General features: G+C 39.0%; 1 protein-coding gene across 2 annotated transcripts in view; it reads right to left on the reverse strand.

The window, feature by feature from the left end:
- Positions 1–19,834, reverse strand: part of trim67 (tripartite motif containing 67) — a 59,187-nt gene that overhangs the window by 4,477 nt on the left and 34,876 nt on the right. Inside the window, exons 4-11 of one of the 2 annotated variants that reach the window (XM_085381523.1) lie at positions 18,236–18,346; positions 14,974–15,127; positions 9,601–9,681; positions 7,936–8,099; positions 7,219–7,357; positions 4,093–4,217; positions 3,798–3,976; positions 444–606 (exon numbers count right to left, since the gene is read on the reverse strand). In XM_085381523.1, the coding sequence (XP_085237649.1) occupies positions 444–606; positions 3,798–3,976; positions 4,093–4,217; positions 7,219–7,357; positions 7,936–8,099; positions 9,601–9,681; positions 14,974–15,127; positions 18,236–18,346 (1,116 nt within the window). The remainder of the gene's footprint in view (positions 1–443; positions 607–3,797; positions 3,977–4,092; positions 4,218–7,218; positions 7,358–7,935; positions 8,100–9,600; positions 9,682–14,973; positions 15,128–18,235; positions 18,347–19,834) is intronic. The other variant, XM_085381524.1, reaches the window with a different exon arrangement.

Here is a 19,834-nt window from a genome sequence, read left to right on the forward strand (position 1 = left end):
TGAAATCAGCACGAATCAGGCAGTGATCTTAGAGATCAGAGTGGGCACATAAAAGCACCACTGCATCTATTTCATGTGAAATTTGTTTTGGAGAAGACACATTTATTTACCTTTGGAACACACAGTAATCTGAGCTCATGGGTTAGGAATCATTCACTAAATTTCTCATAAACTGCATAAATATAACCTATATTTCATCTGAATTTTACAGTAATGTAGTTGCAGCTTGGTTGCTTTGAAGTTTGTGTTAATCATCGCATCTGTGTACAGAATCTCTCCTCAGGGAGCCATTTTTCCTTGCTATTCTTGAATTTAATTCCTCTTCTTTTTTCATTGAGTTATTTTGCAGTAAACACTTTACCGAGGTCAACAATCAAGGCAGCCCATCAGGGAGCTGGTTATTTTCCATTGCTGTTAAACATGGCACTTTAACACACACAGACCTGCACATTTCTGTTGAGGCTGACGGCGGGCACAAAGACCCCGTCCAGGTTCTCAAAGGCAGTTGGGCCATGCTGTTCCTTATTGATGTAGAAGGTCAGTGTGCGTTTAGTCAGATCCAGCAGGACACCCACAGTCGAGCCCTTAGTGATGCCTCCCTCTGCCCTACACACACCCACACACACAAAGCTAGTCAATTTTGTTATGTATATGTGCCGTAAATGCACAGATTTTATAGTAGGTTAAGTTTCACATTGAAGGTAACACAGCACAAATATGACTGTAGTTGTGTCATGCTGCAAAAAAAGACAAATATATATGTAAAAGAATGAATACAAAACATAGTCACCGAAGAGTCCTTTAACTCATTCACAGCTTGTTTAAAGACAGCACTCTGAAGTCTGGGGATGCAGCAACAGGTTCTTTAGTATTTCTTGCCAAATGGCAGCAGAGTGAACAGGCTGTTGCTGGGATGGTTAATGTGTTTTTTAATTAATTATTATTATTATTATTATTATTTTGGTTTATGATACTTTAATCTACGTGTGTGTTAAATTAGTTAAAGTTTTAAAAAAATCTGATCACTCTTGTATTCATATTTTGTGTGTTTTATGTGACATTTGTTGGCGTCTTCTACATGGAACCTGAAGCTAACAGTGCATCAAATGGCAAACAAAGACCCCTGTAACTCATAAATCAAAGTTAGAATTGGCTCAGTTGCTGTTGAATGAATTATTTCACATATCAAATGTATTTAAAATTAAACGTCTGCTCTTTTTGTCTAACACGTAAACTCTCTGTTCTCTGTTTTAAGAAGTGACTTAATGAAAACGATCTATGGCAAAAACCTGCGCTCCAAAAAACTATGTTTTAACCACAAAGCTTGTGTTTTTGCTAAGAGCTAAACAAATGTCTCTAAACTTATAGAAATGCAGACACTCACCAGGATTAGGCTGTCAGGGCACTAACAGATAAAGAAATCAATATGAGATTAAGAAGTCAAAAATAAAGCTCCGACACGACACGATGAATGACATGAAAGGTGGGTAGAGAACTGACAAGTCAAGAGAGCAGATATTTTTCATGAATAAATCTTTAATGAGAGTTTGATGGCTTCCTTGTGAAGCAGACAGAGAGACGGTGCAGATGCATGTTTTGATGTTTCCTGCAGCCATCTTATACAGCTCCCCTGTGTGTTTGTTAGTCTGTTTGTTAGTATTGTATGAGCCTTCGGGTTTCTCTGTCATCGTGTGCATCTATGGTTATAGCTTCCAAACCTCTTAGAAGTATGAGACGTAATGCACAAGACAGAATGATGAATGCATAAGGGAAACACTTTACAGAGTCCCTGTCTCCTGTTGTTTTACTCAACGACAAAAGTTGCTCATGAATTACTTAAAATGATGAGTGCTGCTTTCTAGGAAGACAAGATTTAACAAGTTGGATTTGTTAATGTTACAAACTAATTGAATCATATTTTATAGTAAAGGAAACAGCAGTATTGCTACAGTAATAATACATTATAGTACATTAGGAATGATATAATGACAATCTTGGGATTGCCATGTTATGAAAAATTAAATTCAGCAGGTATTTCTCCTTCTCTTCATGAATCACCGTAGTGGGATTATCATTAAAGGATTAAAAGCTTCGCCAGCAAAAATAGAACAAATTAAATCCCAGCATCACTCCACTCAGATTTAATTGTGCCTTCTAATTAATGGTTTATTAAATATTTGAGGGCTTGAAGGATGTTACAGAAAATTCCTAATGAAGGAACGTAAACTACTGATTTCATATTATACTATCCGGTCTGCAGATACACATGTTAAAGGCATTAATGTTATGAACAGCTTCTTCCAAGACAGAAAGTGCTACAACAATCCTTTAGAGGGGTTGATGAAAGAGCTGAAAACTCCATGAAAGCTTTGCCGCAGGAACGGGGATTTTTACAACCTAGCAGCCTATGAGTTGTTCACACAGCATGAGTAATATATTCAATTTTAACTTTGTAGTTTGACAAAACAAAACAAATGTAAAAATTTCAAGATTTGTCTTTTGTTCTTTGTATTAAATAACTGCAGCGGGGAAAACCAGCGTGATAATAGTGAAAGTCTGGAAAAGCTGTCAATGTCTTTTTTAGCTTTCCTGATGTTCCCTTCAACAATCTGTCCCTGGGCATCGCTGAAATCCTTTCAGCATGACTACAAGTTGTCGACTGCTCCCTGAAGCTCCCTTTCTAACCGGATCTCCTCGAGTGTGTCAAATGGAGCTCTTCTACTTGACTTAAATTTTTGGGGCAAAGAAAGAAAGTCCCAAATCTGCAGAGCATGAATTGTCTTCATAATTGCATGTGCCAATTTTCCTCATCTTTTTGCTGTTCTCTTTATGGATCAACATAGTGGATCATCTGTCTCTATCTCTAGCATCCTCTTCTGTCACACAAACTTACCTGTAGTGTCCTCCTTCACTCCAACCAAAAATCTTCTGTGTGATCTTCTTCTTTTCCTCCTCTGCACATGTCCAAACCATCTCAGCCTTGCCTTTCAAACTGTGTCATCAAAACACTCGACCTGAGCTGGTCCTCTAATCTTGCCAGTTCTCTAATCTTAGATACTTCAACTCTGCTACCTCCTGTCTTTATGTTAGTGCCACCATGTCCAAGCAACACATCCCAGGTAAACCTTTCCTTTCATTCTTGCCTGCACCACATCTCAACCAAGTGTTCTCTCACAGAAGCCTCGGGCTGTTACCCAATTTGCAAGTCTCCATTGACAGTCTGACCTTAAGGAAAAATTCACAGTGCACTCTCTTAAGAAAGACCTGATAGGCAAACACTGGGTTGTAGCTGGGGAACAAACCCCCACCAGAAGTGATGTTCCTCAAAATGATCTGATCATTTTGACAACAAAAGCCACTGAAGAGGTTTGACGTCCATGATAAAATCTCACAATGCTCATGCACAGAAGTGGAATTCTGATCTACAACGATTCTCGAAATAGCAGCTGAAAACAGACCTAAAGTTCACAAGGACATGAGGATGAAAGGCAAATCTAAAACAAATAAACTCAGGCACTGTATTGGAAGGTAACCAGTATATTATTTTAAAAAATAATCTTAAATTAGTCTTTTGTCAGTTGTCTTTGCATTTGAATGATATGAGCCTCTGGATCCTGCAGGATATCAGTTTGGGATTTTTCTTGAAAACATGCAGATGGAATCTCTTAATTGTTCTCATTTTTTAAATATGATATGTATTTTATGCCAGTATTATACAACATGTCCAATGTAGGGAACAATGGTTAAAAGTTATCACTAAAAACTGTTGGTGGTGTTGTTGCTCCCCATGCACCTACCTGTTGGTGTGGGAGTTGTTGTGCATGAACCAGGAGCGGTTGTTGTCCACATACATGGCCCAGGCTTTGTCATCTTTCCCCAACATCATGTCCTTCATGGTGTTGATCCTTGCTATGCCAAACGCAGGATCTGGGTGGTTGTCATAGCGATCAATGCTGACCTCCCAATAGTGAATGCCCTGAGATTCAATAGGGGGTAAAAAAATTAATCTTCTATAACTTCTATAACCAAAAATCAACAGAAAAAGGCTAATCGCTGTCAAATTTAAATGGAAAATATCTGTATACACTTCACCTTGGAGAAAGCAGCAGTCCCCAGCACCACACGGTCATCATAGCTGTTACAGCTAACTGTCTGGTTGTCATTAGTCAGAACAATGTCCCGATGAGCTGAGGTGGGGTCAAAGGTGAACCAAGCCACTGTAAGAAGGACACAACAGTTAGCCTGCTAATAGTCTTTGGAAATTCTGTAAGTCTGTACTAACATTCACACTAAATTTAGTCACATGTTGTATTCTGCATCTTATTAAAATAATTTTAAAAACTGCTCATCCAAAGTGAACCTTACTGGGTAGCTATACCTACCCACACCTACAGTAAAGCCAATAATTATATCACTGATTCTAGAAGGGCCATGCTTTCTTTTTCATAGGATTAAAGACCCTATACAGTCCTTTGAAAATAAAACATGATTCAAAGCTCATAGAACCACCTTTAGCAGAAATAACTTGAAGTAATTGTTTTCTTTATAACTTTCAGTGTCTTAATTCATTATGGCCATATTTGCTATATAGCTTTGCTTCATTTCGTTAAGGTTTGATGTCATTTATTAATGCACAGCTCTCTTAAGGTCCCAAAACAGCATTTCTGTCAGGTTGAGGTCTGAACTTTGACTGTGCCATTGTAGCATATTGATTCTTTTCTATTTCAGCTATTTATTGTAGATTTGCTGGATAATTTTCCTGTTGCATGAACCAATTTGGGTGTTCTTGCAAACATGATCACATTTGACTCTAAAATACTTTAGTATCAGAGGAGTATAGAGGAGTTTAAGGGTGACTCAATGACTGCTAGGAGCCGAGGTCCTGTGGGTGCAAAACAAACCCAAACCATCACCGCTCCACCACCGTGTTTGACTTTCTCCAAACATGGCGCTGTACATTAAAAGGACATTGTTCGAGAAGTCTTGTGGTTTGTTCAGTTCAAAACCTAAGCTGTGCTACAATATTCTCTTTAGACAGTAGTAGGGATGGGTACCGGTATCCGGTGCCATTATGGCAAAAGCAGCGCACATTTCATTGCTTTATTTCGGTGCTTTTTTTTTTCTTCCTGAGATGTCATACACTTTGGATTCTAGCCAATCATTTTATCTTTGCAAGGATAGTAGGTGGGCCCAGGTACGTACATTCTTTTAGAGCTACAGATTAAAAATGCCCAAGGCAAAGTGGTCAAAAGTCTGGCTTTACTTCACAGCAAAAGATGCAAACTCAGCAGCCTGCAACAAGTGCTTTAAGGTGATACTGTGATACTGTGCAAAGGAGATAACACCTCGAATCTGACAACCAACCTGGCGATGCATAGCGTTTTTTTAGAAGCCAAGAAATGCACCAAGTTAGCAACATCCCCCAAGAACCCGAAGAGTAGAGTCCTGGCCCCTAGCCCTGCCAGTGTAGCAGAAATGATGACGGATGATGATGGCAGCAGCAGCCGTTCTTCTCTGCGTGAGTAGCTTAATGTTCGTGTGTAATTTAAGTTGAGTAGGCTAACCACGTTATTAAATTAATGCATGTAAGGTGAACTAGCAAACACCGTTGTAGTTACATGCGGCTGTCTTCTTGTTTGATGGCAGATACTCCCTTCACCCTGGCCAAAAAGGCTAAAATGACCAAAGCAAAAGTTTGAGCACCGTTTAAGCACCAGCACCGTTTCAAAAGTACTGGTTTGGCACCGGTATCGGATAAAACCTAAACGATACCCATCCCTAGACAGTAGAGGCTTTTTACAAGCATCTTCCAAATGACCCATACTTGAGTCTGTTACACCTTCTCTTAGCATTGTGTGGTCTGAAAAGTCAAACTAGTTTAATTGCTGTGACTGATTTTTTTAAATTATCAAAATACTTTGAACAAGCTCAAGGAATACACATAAATACAACTTTCAGCTTAACTCAGCAAGGGATATTTTCATCTCTGGCTGATAAAAACAAGACTATAAATGTAATCACTCTGTCAAATAATCACATTAATATGTATTAAAAGATTCTTTTATAATGAATGTGACCTTAGAAATCTTTGTACGGCGGTTGTGGGCAACAACTAATTGGGTTCATCCACAGAAAACAATGCACTTGTAAAGTGTAGGCCTGAGACGGGAAATGTTTCATCAACTACCAATGCATTATTAAAAAAGTGCTTGCACATGAGATTTTTACTGTCACACTACACGGATGCCATGTTTTTGTTTGCAGCCATTGCTGTCTGTTCAACAAGAGTCACGTTGCCGCAGTTTTCTTTCTCGGTGTAGCTGCGGTACAATCCTCAAAGAGAGAGAGAGGAGGAAGAGGAGGAGAAGGGGAGGGAAAAAGAGGCAGAGTAGGCAGGAAGAAGAACGATGATAGAGAAGAATAAAAAGAGGGCGGGTGGGATAAACAGTTATCAGTCAGAAAACAGACTCTAATGCCCATTATTGTTGTGGCTGGTTCAGAGACACTGTTTGTGTGTTTGTGTATTGTAAAAATCTCCACCCGCATTGCTCTGCTGTTACACAGTGGGTGTCTCTATTTTCTTCTTTCACCTCCTCTTTCTCTGAGTCCTTAATCTCATTCTTTCCTTTCTTCTCCAGCAGTATATTCTGTTTTTTCTCCCTTTGCAGTTATGTTTTTTCCTTCCTTTTCTCTTTTTCCTTTGCATCTCTGTACAGTTTTACCTTTATCCTCTTTTTCCATTGCCCCCTTTCTTTTTCTTACTTAACCGCTCCTTTGATCTCCTTTTCTTTCCTTCTGTTTTCTTCTTGTTTGTGACTTTTCTTTACTGTCTACTCAAACCTGGTCTACTTCAGCTTTTTTCCATCCGCTTCCTCTTCATTATTCCGTTTCTCTTTTCTTCCCCTTTCTTTGTCTACTGTTCCTGTCCAGTGTATTTCCTTCACCCTCTTCAAAATCTTCCACCTACCTTTCTCCTGCCTTCTCCCAAAAACATCTCCTCCTCTATGTAAGAGGCTTTTCTGTTCACAGTTACATAGGTCAGATGAAATTACATCATGAAACCTGTTTTACAAAGAAGCTCGCAGACAAAAAAATCCCTTGGGTAAAAATATATAATGAAATCAAGACAGCCAAAAGAGCAGAATCAAAAGTAAGGCAGACAAAGAGTCCATCTGTCATGCTCTGGAAGCTAAGCCAGTTCCAGCACACACCACGTACCATCAGAAGTCTTGAGCATGACTGTCTTGCTGTATGGACCCACTCCAATGGAATTATAAGCTTTCACCCTTGCGTTGTAGGAACTGTTGAAATGAAGACCATCGACTGTACACACTGTTTCCTTCCCCACATATACCTCCTGGGGGCACACACAAACACGCACACACAGACACACACAAACTCAGCATCATTTGAAATGCAAGTTGAGGCAGTATATGCTCAAGGATTAGTGAAGAGGTCAAGATCTCTAGCACTTTTAATGCATGCTTGATGATGACTCATATACTTACACACATAAAGAGTATTATCTGTCCTTTGTCAGATATGAGCATCATATTGAGGAGAGCTACTAAACATCATTTTCTGAGTTTCAGATTAGATTAGTTATTTTCACAGTAGAGTTATTGCAGTGTTTCCCAAAAACAGAAATTTCTTGGGCAGGCTGCCCACGAATCTTTTTCAACCTTCAGAGAAAACAACGAGATTGAGAAACAAGTTCAAGTTGCTGCTGTGATGGTTCTTGGTGTCGTTCAGCTGTCTTTATTCTCTTGTCCTGGAGACACAACTGCTTATTTTTTATTATCTATTTCCACAAAAAATATATGCATTTCTTTTGGGTGCACACATATGATCTGTGCCTCATTACTGCCACGATACAGAGTAATTCTGTGGGAAACACTATTAGTGTAAATCTTTTGTTTAACAAATAGTACTCACCCTGTACTGTCCTCCATTGCCATCATCCAGCTCCAGGATGTAGCCCTCGATGGGGTTGATGGTGGGCATAGCTACCCTCCAGGCCAGGGTGGCGCTGTTATTCCTTGTGCAGCACTTCTCCAGCTGCAGGAGAGGAGCTGGAGGCACTGAGGGTCTAGGCTCCACTGTGTAGAGAGATGGATGGATGCAATTTAAATTTTGCAATCAATGAATGAGAGGAATTGGGACAAAGAAGAGGTACAAGGAGGGAGACATGAAAGTGTGGAAGGATGAAGAGAGGAAGACATACAGGGATGCCGTCATCTGGCGGGTTGCCTTTAAACAGACTGAATGAAGAGAAAAAGGAGCTTTAATGACAATCTGGTGGGAGATTTAAAAAAGAGCCTTAAAGGTGAAAGAGCTCTGGGTTCATTTACAGGGTAACAGCTGGGAATTATTAAGGGCTTAAACTGGACCTAGTGAGGACTCTACATACACTTAAAGGGTAGTGTAGTGGTAGGGATGCACTGGGTTAGATTGATATGCGCTTTGAAGGCTGACTTGTAGTTTGATAGTAATAAATAAATCAGCAAAGGTGGTAAGAAAGTATGAGACATCGGCTCCCCACCAAAGGCCAGACTGATGAAAGCAAAGCATCATTCCTGCATAAAATCTGCATAAAATCAGAGGAAAAGCATCATATCAGTCTAACTCTTGTACAAAACAGGTGAAAAGCAAATTCCAAAAGGAGAAACAAACATACAAACAATAAAATAAGAAAAGATTAAAAAAATCTTTCTTCACTTTTTCATTTACAGGTACTTATCTGATAAATATATAACAGTACGGAAAACACAGGGGAAGGCAGCAGTCATGGCGGACAGTATAGGAGATAATGCATGTTTTGTTGATATTACATATTTGAATTTATGACTTATTACATGGAGATCAGCCACAACATCAAAAATACAGATTATGTAAAGTAATTAATAACGGCCATCTCTTTACAATGCAATGTTCTGCTGTAGAAATCTGGTTTCATGTCATTTATGTGGATGTTACATTGACGCAGAACATTAAATTATCCTTCAAACAGCCCAGATACTAATGCAAACATGAATCTACAAGATGTACCAGAGATAGCCTGATCCACAGACGCCCCACCCGCAACCTCCAGCAGGCAAATGATCTGCTACCTGATCGCAGAGACCAAAGGACACCTGCAGAAGTCCCAAATGTTGATGGATTGAAGCAGATTCTAATGTTGTGGCTGATCAGTCTATAGCTATCAAGCAAGACTGAATATGTGAAAACAAAATGATTAGAGGATCATGTTTACTGCACATTTCCTCAGTATATACTTACTCCCTATGATTTGTATTGCCACAGTTTAATTCATGCATAATTATATTTTTATATATGTGTCATTAGTAATATGTGAAACAAAATTATCGCAGGAAACAAAGATCTTTGTGCAGAACTGTTCAGCAGATCAGTGTCGTTTACTGTTGAAGAGCTGAAAAACAACATGCAAAGGGAAAACACCAGAGAAACACTGTGGGACAAAAAGACCAGTGAGTTTCCAACCAGAGAGCTATCGGGGCTAAGGAACGAGGCAGGAGTGACAAAATATATGCAAGGAAGGGAAACAGAGATTTACAGTGAAAAATAGAGTCTCTGAAATACCTCCTGGGCTCTCTGTCTCCATCTCAGCCTCACCACTGCCTGCTTCCTGCATTTGTTTCAATTTTGGATTCTCCTGTACATCTGGAAATATGATGTTGATTTAAGTCAGTGTTCTCTAAAGAAGTAAAAAGGATGACCAGAAGTGTAGTGTATCAATCATACACTTATTTGTCACAATGATATTAACTAAAGGTCCAAAAATTATCATTGATAAACACAAAAATCGTTTGTCAAGCCTAAACTTGAAGGTTTTGTTGTCCTTTTTGTGTTGCATTATTTTGTGTAGTATTTTGTAGTTTTAGGTAGTATTTGTGTAGTGATAAGACAAGAGATTGTGTTTTTAGGTAGCACTTTTAGAGCTAGGTAATAATTTGGTAATTGTGGGGTAATAAGTTGGAAACAAGGAGGCAATAATTTTATCATCACTATCATCACTGCCCCAGTAATATCCAAGCAGTTATTTTGTATCAACAGTGATTACTGCTGAGTAACATTACATTACTCAGCAGTAATCACTTACTGAAATCATACTATAATGCATGTATATATAGGGAGTGCAGAATTATTAGGCAAGTTGTATTTTTGAGGAATAATTTTATTATTGAACAACAACCATGTTCTCAATGAACCCAAAAAACTCATTAATATCAAAGCTGAATGTTTTTGGAAGTAGTTTTTAGTTTGTTTTTAGTTTTAGCTATTTTAGGGGGATATCTGTGTGTGCAGGTGACTATTACGGTGCATAATTATTAGGCAACTTAACAAAAAACAAATATATACCCATTTCAATTATTTATTTTTACCAGTGAAACCAATATAACATCTCCACATTCACAAATATACATTTCTGACATTCAAAACAAAACAAAAACAAATCAGCGACCAATATAGCCACCTTTCTTTGCAAGGACACTCAAAAGCCTGCCATCCATGGATTCTGTCAGTGTTTTGATCTGTTCACCATCAACATTGCGTGCAGCAGCAACCACAGCCTCCCAGACACTGTTCAGAGAGGTGTACTGTTTTCCCTCCTTGTAAATCTCACATTTGATGATGGACCACAGGTTCTCAATGGGGTTCAGATCAGGTGAACAAGGTGGCCATGTCATTAGTTTTTCTTCTTTTATACCCTTTCTTGCCAGCCACGCTGTGGAGTACTTGGACGCGTGTGATGGAACATTGTCCTGCATGAAAATCATGTTTTTCTTGAAGGATGCAGACTTCTTCCTGTACCACTGCTTGAAGAAGGTGTCTTCCAGAAACTGGCAGTAGGACTGGGAGTTGAGTTTGACTCCATCCTCAACCCGAAAAGGCCCCACAAGCTCATCTTTGATGATACCAGCTCAAACCAGTACTCCACCTCCACCTTGCTGGCGTCTGAGTCGGACTGGAGCTCTCTGCCCTTTACCAATCCAGCCACGGGCCCATCCATCTGGCCCATCAAGACTCACTCTCATTTCATCAGTCCATAAAACCTTAGAAAAACCAGTCTTGAGATATTTCTTGGCCCAGTCTTGACGTTTCAGCTTGTGTGTCTTGTTCAGTGGTGGTCGTCTTTCAGCCTTTCTTACCTTGGCCATGTCTCTGAGTATTGCACACCTTGTGCTTTTGGGCACTCCAGTGATGTTGCAGCTCTGAAATATGGCCAAACTGGTGGCAAGTGGCATCTTGGCAGCTGCACGCTTGACTTTTCTCAGTTCATGGGCAGTTATTTTGCGCCTTGGTTTTTCCACACGCTTCTTGCGACCCTGTTGACTATTTTTGAATGAAACGCTTGATTGTTCGATGATCACGCTTCAGAAGCTTTGCAATTTTGAGACTGCTGCATCCCTCTGCAAGATATCTCACTGTTTTTGACTTTTCTGAGCCTGTCAAGTCCTTCTTTTGACCCATTTTGCCAAAGGAAAGGACGTTGCCTAATAATTATGCACACCTGATATAGGGTGTTGATGTCATTAGACCACACCCCTTCTCATTACAGAGATGCACATCACCTAATATGCTTAATTGGTAGTAGGCTTTCGAGCCTATACAGCTTGGAGTAGGACAACATGCATGAAGAGGATGATGTGGACAAAATACTCATTTGCCTAATAATTCTGCACTCCCTGTGTATATATATGTGTGTGTGTGTGTGTGTGTGTGTGTGTGTGTGTGTGTGTGTGTGTGTGTGTGTGTGTGTGTGTGCGCTACCTAAACACTGAAATACATTTTTTGCACGCAGCAATGAATTTTGTTCACTCAAATTTAGCTTTTCTTTGCTCGAAATAAATTTCTCCTCAAAATGCAACACTTGTACCTGCAAATTTTTTTTACGTGCGCCCACTTTTTTTTAATGCGCGCTCAGAATAGTGGCACACAAATAATGCCGTATGCTTGTTCTACGCTTTTTTATGCTGCATATTTTACCAGAGGTGCAAAGTTATATTCTTTCCAGTGCAGCTGAGCAGTTGCTGCTATATTATTATAAAAGTATAACAGTATAATCCTATTATCCAGTATTCAGCATTGTTTGACGGTATCAATGCAAATTTTATGTTTAATATTGTGGCTTATTATAAGGAAATGTTTGGTAATGTTTCTACTACATTTCATAGTAATATTTGTCACAATTTAAAGCATATGAAGTTCACTTTAATAGTTTATTAATATGTAATTACAAAAATGTAAAAAGGCAGTTTTGTAGTTCTTAGCCCTGTTTCCTGGTTATCACACAGAAACTACTGCAAAATACATTAGAAGGTTACCTAGGCAACCAGAGCCAGGAATGTCCGTGAGCAATCAGCTGTCAGCTTCAAAGAGATGAGTGAGGAACGAATCACTTTGCTCCAAAGCTATGCGTGGACATAGCTTTAAAGCTGTGCATAATTAAAGATGTAACTGCTTTAAGTGATAGGTCTTGTAGAGTGTTTAATTTAATTAGTTTCATTTTTGTACAAAGAATCAGCTGTTCTGTTTTTCCAATAATTGCATTTTGCTTTGAGCTTGTTTAGCCACAAACTAGTATCTTAGACAATTAATAGACAGTGAATTACAGTTCTGTGTTTCTAATCAAGCCACCTACTGTTAACCTAAACTACTCAACTCAACCATCTCATGCAACTATTAGCATCTCGTTTTAAGAAAAGTTGAGGTGAAGACAAGAAAAGAAAATGAAAGATAAAAAACATGCAGAGGAGGAATAACTAATGAATCTTTATGCCTGTGGAGGATGTTATGATGGCTATGCACATCTTTTATTTACAGTATATGGGTTTAAACAAACTTAATATTTGAGTACAAACATACCTTTTGTTGGTGCTCTGTATGTCAAAGATTAAAATTCAAATGCTTAAAATGAAATTGTCCGTCGTTAAAGTCCATACCAGATAATGGGTGAGAGAGAAAGGAATCATACAACTGAATTCCACATCCCCAGTCTTGGAGAAGAAAAGAGAGCTGATCAAAGCTTTCTGGCTTTCTAAGAAGTTTGAGTGGAGCTTAAATTGGAGAAAATCTATTTGAAGTAGAACTTAACTCAAGCCATGACCTGAAGACCCGGGACACATTTTTAAATTTAATTCACTAAGTTTTTGTCGTGTCTGTAAGAGCTAGTGTCCTTATTTTCTAGGAAGTTGACTTTGTTGGGGACAAAAAACGTTGCTGCAGCTCATTGGAAGTGTCACCCAAGATGAACCATAACATTACAAGAGTGCATAATCACAGTTATGATACCGAATATAAAATTTATCACACACAGAGCTCCACTGAATGTAATTTCCTCATTGTGAAAATGAGTATTTTGCTTATGATTTAATGGATTTTGTACTCTTAATAGCTGATAACAAAGACCGGTCAGCATTATTTACTTTTCTAGCAAAGTAACCAGGTTGAATCTGCTTCTGCACAGGGAAGACATCCCATCTTCACCGCCTAAGTGCAGCCATATGCAAATAAAATATGCATATTGGTGATTACATATTTAATATACATTAACTATACATCTGGGTAATCTCGGAGACCGCAGCAGAATGAATATAAAACACGCTGTTTACTCATGCGCGCCAACTGGCTGCTGGGTAGCAACAGCCAATTAATAGATAATTAGATGTGCACACTGTAGTATGAGTTAAAGAAACCTTAAAAGAAAAGAGCAATAGCAGCTAAATCTTATTTTGTTGACTTTAGATCATAGGTGTCAAACTCTGGCCCGCGGGCCAAATTTGGCCCGCAGCCTAATTACATTTGGCCCGTGAAGCCATACCAAATTACTATTAGAGCTGGCCTACTGGTATTATACAGCTAATATATATATTGTTTAGTATTAAGCTTTGCTTGTTCCATATTCAGTTTTCCAGTAAAACTTATTTGAGTCCATAAGAAAAGATTCATTCTTATATCTGGAGGAAGATTTTTTTTTTAAAATAAATATTAATGTTAGCCCGCGACTTTGTTCCAGTTTTGAATTTTGGCCCACTGTGTATTTGAGTTTGACACCCCTGCTTTAGATGAATCTTGTTTGTGTATGTTTGTGCATGCCAAAATTATTTACATATATCTATAATCATAGAGACTTCTGTAACTCTGTAACTTCTGTCGGTGCTGTGCTTTTTTGGAAATCGAATTTCCCAGAGGAACCCACCCGAGGGATTAATAAAGTTCTATCTAATCTATCTAATCTAATCTAATGTATGTGCAGCTCAAGAAAATGAGTATTCTGGCAACCCAGTCAAAATCTGTGGTCAGCCTCCAAATTCAGCCACAACCCTGAACTGTTCCTCAGTTTTCCTCACTGTGTAGGAACAGTTTTGTTCAAAAAGATTCATATAGTAAAATTTTTGTGAGGAATATGATCTCAATGGGAGGAGAATTGAGGCTGCTTGATGATTTGAAGCAATGTGGTGGCCAGAGACAGGTGTGCAAGTGAAGAGACTATCAGTGATACTGCAGGATACTGCTGATTGTCATATTATCTGGTGGTAAATACATTAGATGATTACCTAGGCAACCAGAGGCTGGTAAGTCCACAAGCAACCAATCATCACCTCCAGTGAGGATCGAATTGCTTGAAGCAAGGACTCTGAGATGCATCAAGTTAGTATAAAAGGCCAAAGGTTTACAGAGGTAAATCTAGGATAACAAATTATTCTCAATTCAAAGTTAATAAATCAATCAATCTGTTGTTCCCAGCAGAGTAACTGAGAAATTCCCAGCATTGAGCTTGTCCGTACATCTTAGTTAAACTAGCTTTACCATTCTTTTCTAGTTTTCTCTCGTGTGAGACTCATGCCTTATAAAGTGGAGTACGCCTTTTAAATATACAGCTAAAGAGATTTTTTAATTTGACTAAGTTGTAGTAGTACAGTTGGTCTTAAAGTCCAAACGTGTGCTCACCTTTGCCCTGGCAGAAGTCCAGCTGTAGGATGGTCTGTAGCAGCGAGTCGGTATTGAGAGTGAGGTCAAAGTCAGGGCCAACCTTTGGCTCCAGGGCCCCTTTAACCCACTGGTCTTGAGATGACGTCACTCGCTTAATCAGAGCATCTGAGATCTACGCAAACACATACAGTGGGCAAGTTGAAGTTTGCAGACACAGTATAGATTCAGCAATGGTTTACTTGTAAGAAGTAAAGAATGAAGAAAACGCTGGAAATGAGAACACATTCATTCAATATTTATATACTTTTAAATACATTGGAAAATATCAGAGGCCCTCCCTGCATACAAAGTGGATTTTCCATTTGACTGGCCCGGCTTCCATACACTGTGTCTGACAAGTGAAATGAGGCTCACATTAGTGCAGTTCAAATATTTAAAGATATGAATTAGACCCCTGATCTGAGGATAAGACAAAAAAACCCAACCTCTAGTGAATACATTGCATGATTGTTTCCATTACTTATGCTCAGTGTAGGGACTAACGCATTATTAAGTAACGCGTTACAGTAACTACGTTATTACTGTGGTAACGAGCACGGTAACTAGTTATTATGTGGTGGCTATCGCGGATCTTCCACAGATTCAGTAACATTAGCAAGTGGTGGAGGCCAGCAGGTAGATGAAGGAAAGGGGAGGCAGGAGGAGAGACTCGAGGCGGGTGTCCGAGTGTCAAGTGAACTGAACTTCAGGTAAGAAGTTATGACCTGCAGTCTATCTGGGTCAGATATAAACCAAGTTTAGGTGGAGTTTATTTTAGTTATGCTGACTTTTTTGTACTGCATACTAGCTAGCATGACGGAGTTTCTATACAGCTGGGCGGCTGCTATGATGTTACTGATGTTGAACTTTATTTTGTTCATAAGGTTAATTATTAGAGTTGCCAACCGTTCCCTAAAAAATGGAATCGTCTCGTATTCAGAGAAAATATTTTGTATTGAGCTGAAAAGGAACGCAGTTTGTCCCGTTCTTCAGCTACAATGAAAAAGACACAAAGCTGGAGTTATTGTCTTTACGCTGCAGCTGTCTCTTCTTCTCTCATTCTCTCCCCCTCCCTCTCCTGTTTCTACTTCAATCATGAAACTGATCAATGATCAGCTGATCGGCTTATCTGTCGCAAGTCCCGTCTGTCTTGTTTGTTTATCTCCCACATATTTGGAAATATGCACATTATTTTTTCCTTTCTATTGGTAGGTGGCACAGTGCACTTGTGGCTAGAAGACTGGAAGCAACACATTAACAAGAGAATTCTGAGTAAAACCAAAGTTACTTTCCTGAGTAACTAGTTACTTTGAAAGTAACTGGATTACTTTTGATAGAAGTAACTAGTAATGTAACAACTGTAATTTAAAGTAATTTACCCAACACTGCTTATGCTTCAGAATGGGTAAAGAAAAAGGAAGCTTATTTTCTGGAATATCTGGAAATCATGTGTGTTTTTATTCAGTACCATAAAGGCACATTTATGACTGCAAATGAAGGCCACTCAAGGTAAAAAAATAAAAATAAAAAAATCAAGATTTAAAATTGTGAATTTTGATCAAACAGCTGAAATTTACAAGAACAAAGATGAAGAAATAAGTCATGTAACTGTATTGCTTTATTTTTCAACTTTAAGTTGGAATAAAATCACATATTTGAATAGAATAGAATAGAATAGAATAGAATAGAATAGCCCTGTATTGTCGTCGTACTTTTGTTTGTTTTTTGTTGCTTTGTTTTTGTTATTTAAAATCAATAATTTGTAAGACTTGAGAAATGTAATTAAACATTATTAAATGTGTTTTAGCCAAGGTTAGAGGATGACAGGTTTTATTGAAAATGAGCTTGTGGCTTCTGGTCTGCTTTATCGACCTCATCGGATAGATCTGTCGTTGGCGTCTAATAATGTGTTTTATAAGTTATTGATCCCAGAACCTCAAATAATGACTTTTTTTGCAACTTAACCTTGAAATGTTCCTTTACACAAAAAATAAAACCCGACTTTTTTCTCATCACTGTTTTCTCTGTTTTTATGACTTTAAACTTTAAACCTTTTTTGCTGTTGTGTTGGTTTCTTTTTTTCTTTTTTCTTGCCCTCTGTGGCTGTAATATGCCCCCGTAGATGTTTGCTGATACACTACAAATATTTCTGCACATGCACTGCATCCTGAGTCTGTGGGAGCAGGTCATTGTTGAGTAAGTGGGTGTCATGTGCCCTTCCTCTATCACGTGCGTGCTCTATCCAGGCGTACCACCTAACACATAAGGAAAGGAAGTATTTCCAGTGGTGACACAAATACTGAATATTTTTTCTATTTCAAATTTCAAAAACGACCTCCCCCTGATTTCACACATCCAGATATAGCGCTTTTGATATATACTACTAAAGATATGCAAATAAAGTTGTATAAAGCCTTTTTTGTTTCCTGAGAGAGTTGTGTGAACTTTGATATAAAGCCCAGACTCTGCATGAGCTGAGACTCGAGACAGATTTAAAGATGAAAAAAAAGTCTGATGGTCTTGAAAAGTCTTCATGATTTAGCGTTCTGCAGGAAACCAACATTTATTTCTTCTGAGGAGGTCACGTTTCTCCATCTATACATACAAAGATCAATGATTATTTATTAGCTACTGAGCATGTCAACCTATTGATTACTAGGCATGTAAAGTTAATTCAAAATAGAACAGCTGCAGATGTATTAAAATAAGATGCATGTTGCTGTGACTGTAGTGCTGAAGTGCAGGCAGGCATGTGGGGTTGTTGTTGTTGCTGTTCTCCGTGCTGACTCCTTCCTCTGCTACGCCACGGTTTGCTTGTTTTTTTTGGCTGTGCCGATTCAACAAACATCAGAGGCTCCCCGTGAAGCTGATTTCTCCTAATGTGCTCAGAGGATCTGTGTGTCACGCTTCCTTCCTACCTTCATTTCCATTTTTTGGTTCAAAATATCTCAGAAAAAGATTTGATTTGGGTTGAATTTTAATCGAGTAAGACCTCATAGTGTTTTGTCCTGTGCTTTACTTATTTAAGTAACATAATTCCCTTGGCCTCAGCAAAAGAAGGAATGTATTCTGCCACACGCTGTTTTTGTGCTGATGTTCGGTTGTTTTAGATGTTTAATAGTTTTTAGATTATGGTGAACTGAAATTGTTGTTTTTTTGTGTTCTTTTTGTCTTTGTAACATCCCCTGTTACTCATCTTCATACTCGTCTCACACGCACAAACATGAGGTGTGTAAAATACCTGGAGGAAACCACTTGGATCATTCTCTTTGAGGACTTCTAGACAGTACTCCATCATGCCGGTGGTCTGCCGTAACTTCATAGTGCAGTGTGTGATCTGGTCACGTACCACCTGAACAAAACAGATCAGATGCATGAGTTGTTAAAAGCAATTATTCTGAGATGAGCATCTGAAATATTTTCACTATGTTTAATTGTATCAGTTTCAATCAGTTTGTACAAGTGAAAGACTCTGAAAGACTCTGAGGTATGACCTTTTCCCCGAGCCTTCCTTTGCCCCCTGTTAGTGTCTTCCATTGCCTGCATGAGTTTATTCTCTTTCAGTTGTATCCTCTTGCTTTAAAAAGTTGTTTCCTCATCTTTCCATTTTGTTTTTAACTTCCTACCTTTGTTCTCTTTCCAACCTTATTGCCTGATTGAGTTCACTTGTGCCGCATTACCCTTTTAGTGGCTAGAAGACTAGTTATTTAGGCCCCTGGCAGTCTGTCCATTCTTTGATGTCGATTGTTGGGTTCACTTGAACAACTTTAGCATCAATATGGTATTATATCATTATATGTGTCCCAGGCACACTCAAGCGCATCTTGGTTGGTTGTAGGACTAGCCTTACTCAGGGGAGATATACATGGAGACACAACTTTCTCCTATCGTCTATTTTGTCCCTTTTGTCTTACTTCTCTCTATCACCATTTCTATCCCTTTGAAAAAGTGCGGCTCCATAAATGTTAGAGGGGTAAGTATTATTTCTCAGTTGCAGTGAATAGATAGAAGAAAATAAACTGTAGAAAACTAAACAGAAGAAAGAAGAAGAGAAATAATTTAACGTAAACCAGTGAGACACTCCGGGGCCTGCCAACCCTGGCAGGGCCTCCTTGGATGAGGGTGTCTCGTGATAATGGCCGAAGCACCCGATGAACCCAAGGTCCACTACTGATGATGCGTCCCAAATTTTAATATGATAATCTAGATCAGATCTCTAATCTCTAAACCTAACCAAGGGGGGGGAAAGGCAGATTAGCTTGGGACAAAGACCGAAAGTGAGGCATAACGATGTGTGCCGCTGGTAAAGTTTCTGGGCTGACTTTCCTCAAAACAGCCATTCCTCAAGATTTTCTCCATTTAAAATGGTAAATGGCCTGTATTTGTATAGCGCTTTTACTAGTCCCACCTAGGGACCCCAAAGTGCTTTACACACCCAGTCATCCACCCATTCACACACACATTCACACACTGGTGGAGGCAAGCTACAGTTGTAGCCACAGCTGCCCTGGGGCAGACTGACAGAAGGGAGGCTGCCATATCGCGCCATCTGCCCTTCTGGCCAACACCAGTAGGCATTAGGTGAAGTGTCTTGCCCAAGGACACAACGACCAAGACTGTCTGAGCTGGGGCTCGAACCGGCAACCTTCCGATTACAAGGCGAATCCCAACTCTTGAGTTACGATCGCCCCGATTTAAAGCCATGCATTATCACGCATTGCAACATCTAGTCCTTTTACTGAATTACAACTACGTTGTTGTCAGCAGAAATATTGCTAATTTCAGAGTGAACTTGTGAAATTCTCTCAAATGCTCAGTAATACAAAGAGGTGGACTTAAA

Source organism: Rhamphochromis longiceps, linkage group LG15 (assembly GCF_057381845.1).
Source record: "Rhamphochromis longiceps isolate RC_006_pf linkage group LG15, R_longiceps_female_GT1.1, whole genome shotgun sequence".
Classification (NCBI taxonomy): Eukaryota; Metazoa; Chordata; class Actinopteri; order Cichliformes; family Cichlidae; genus Rhamphochromis; species Rhamphochromis longiceps.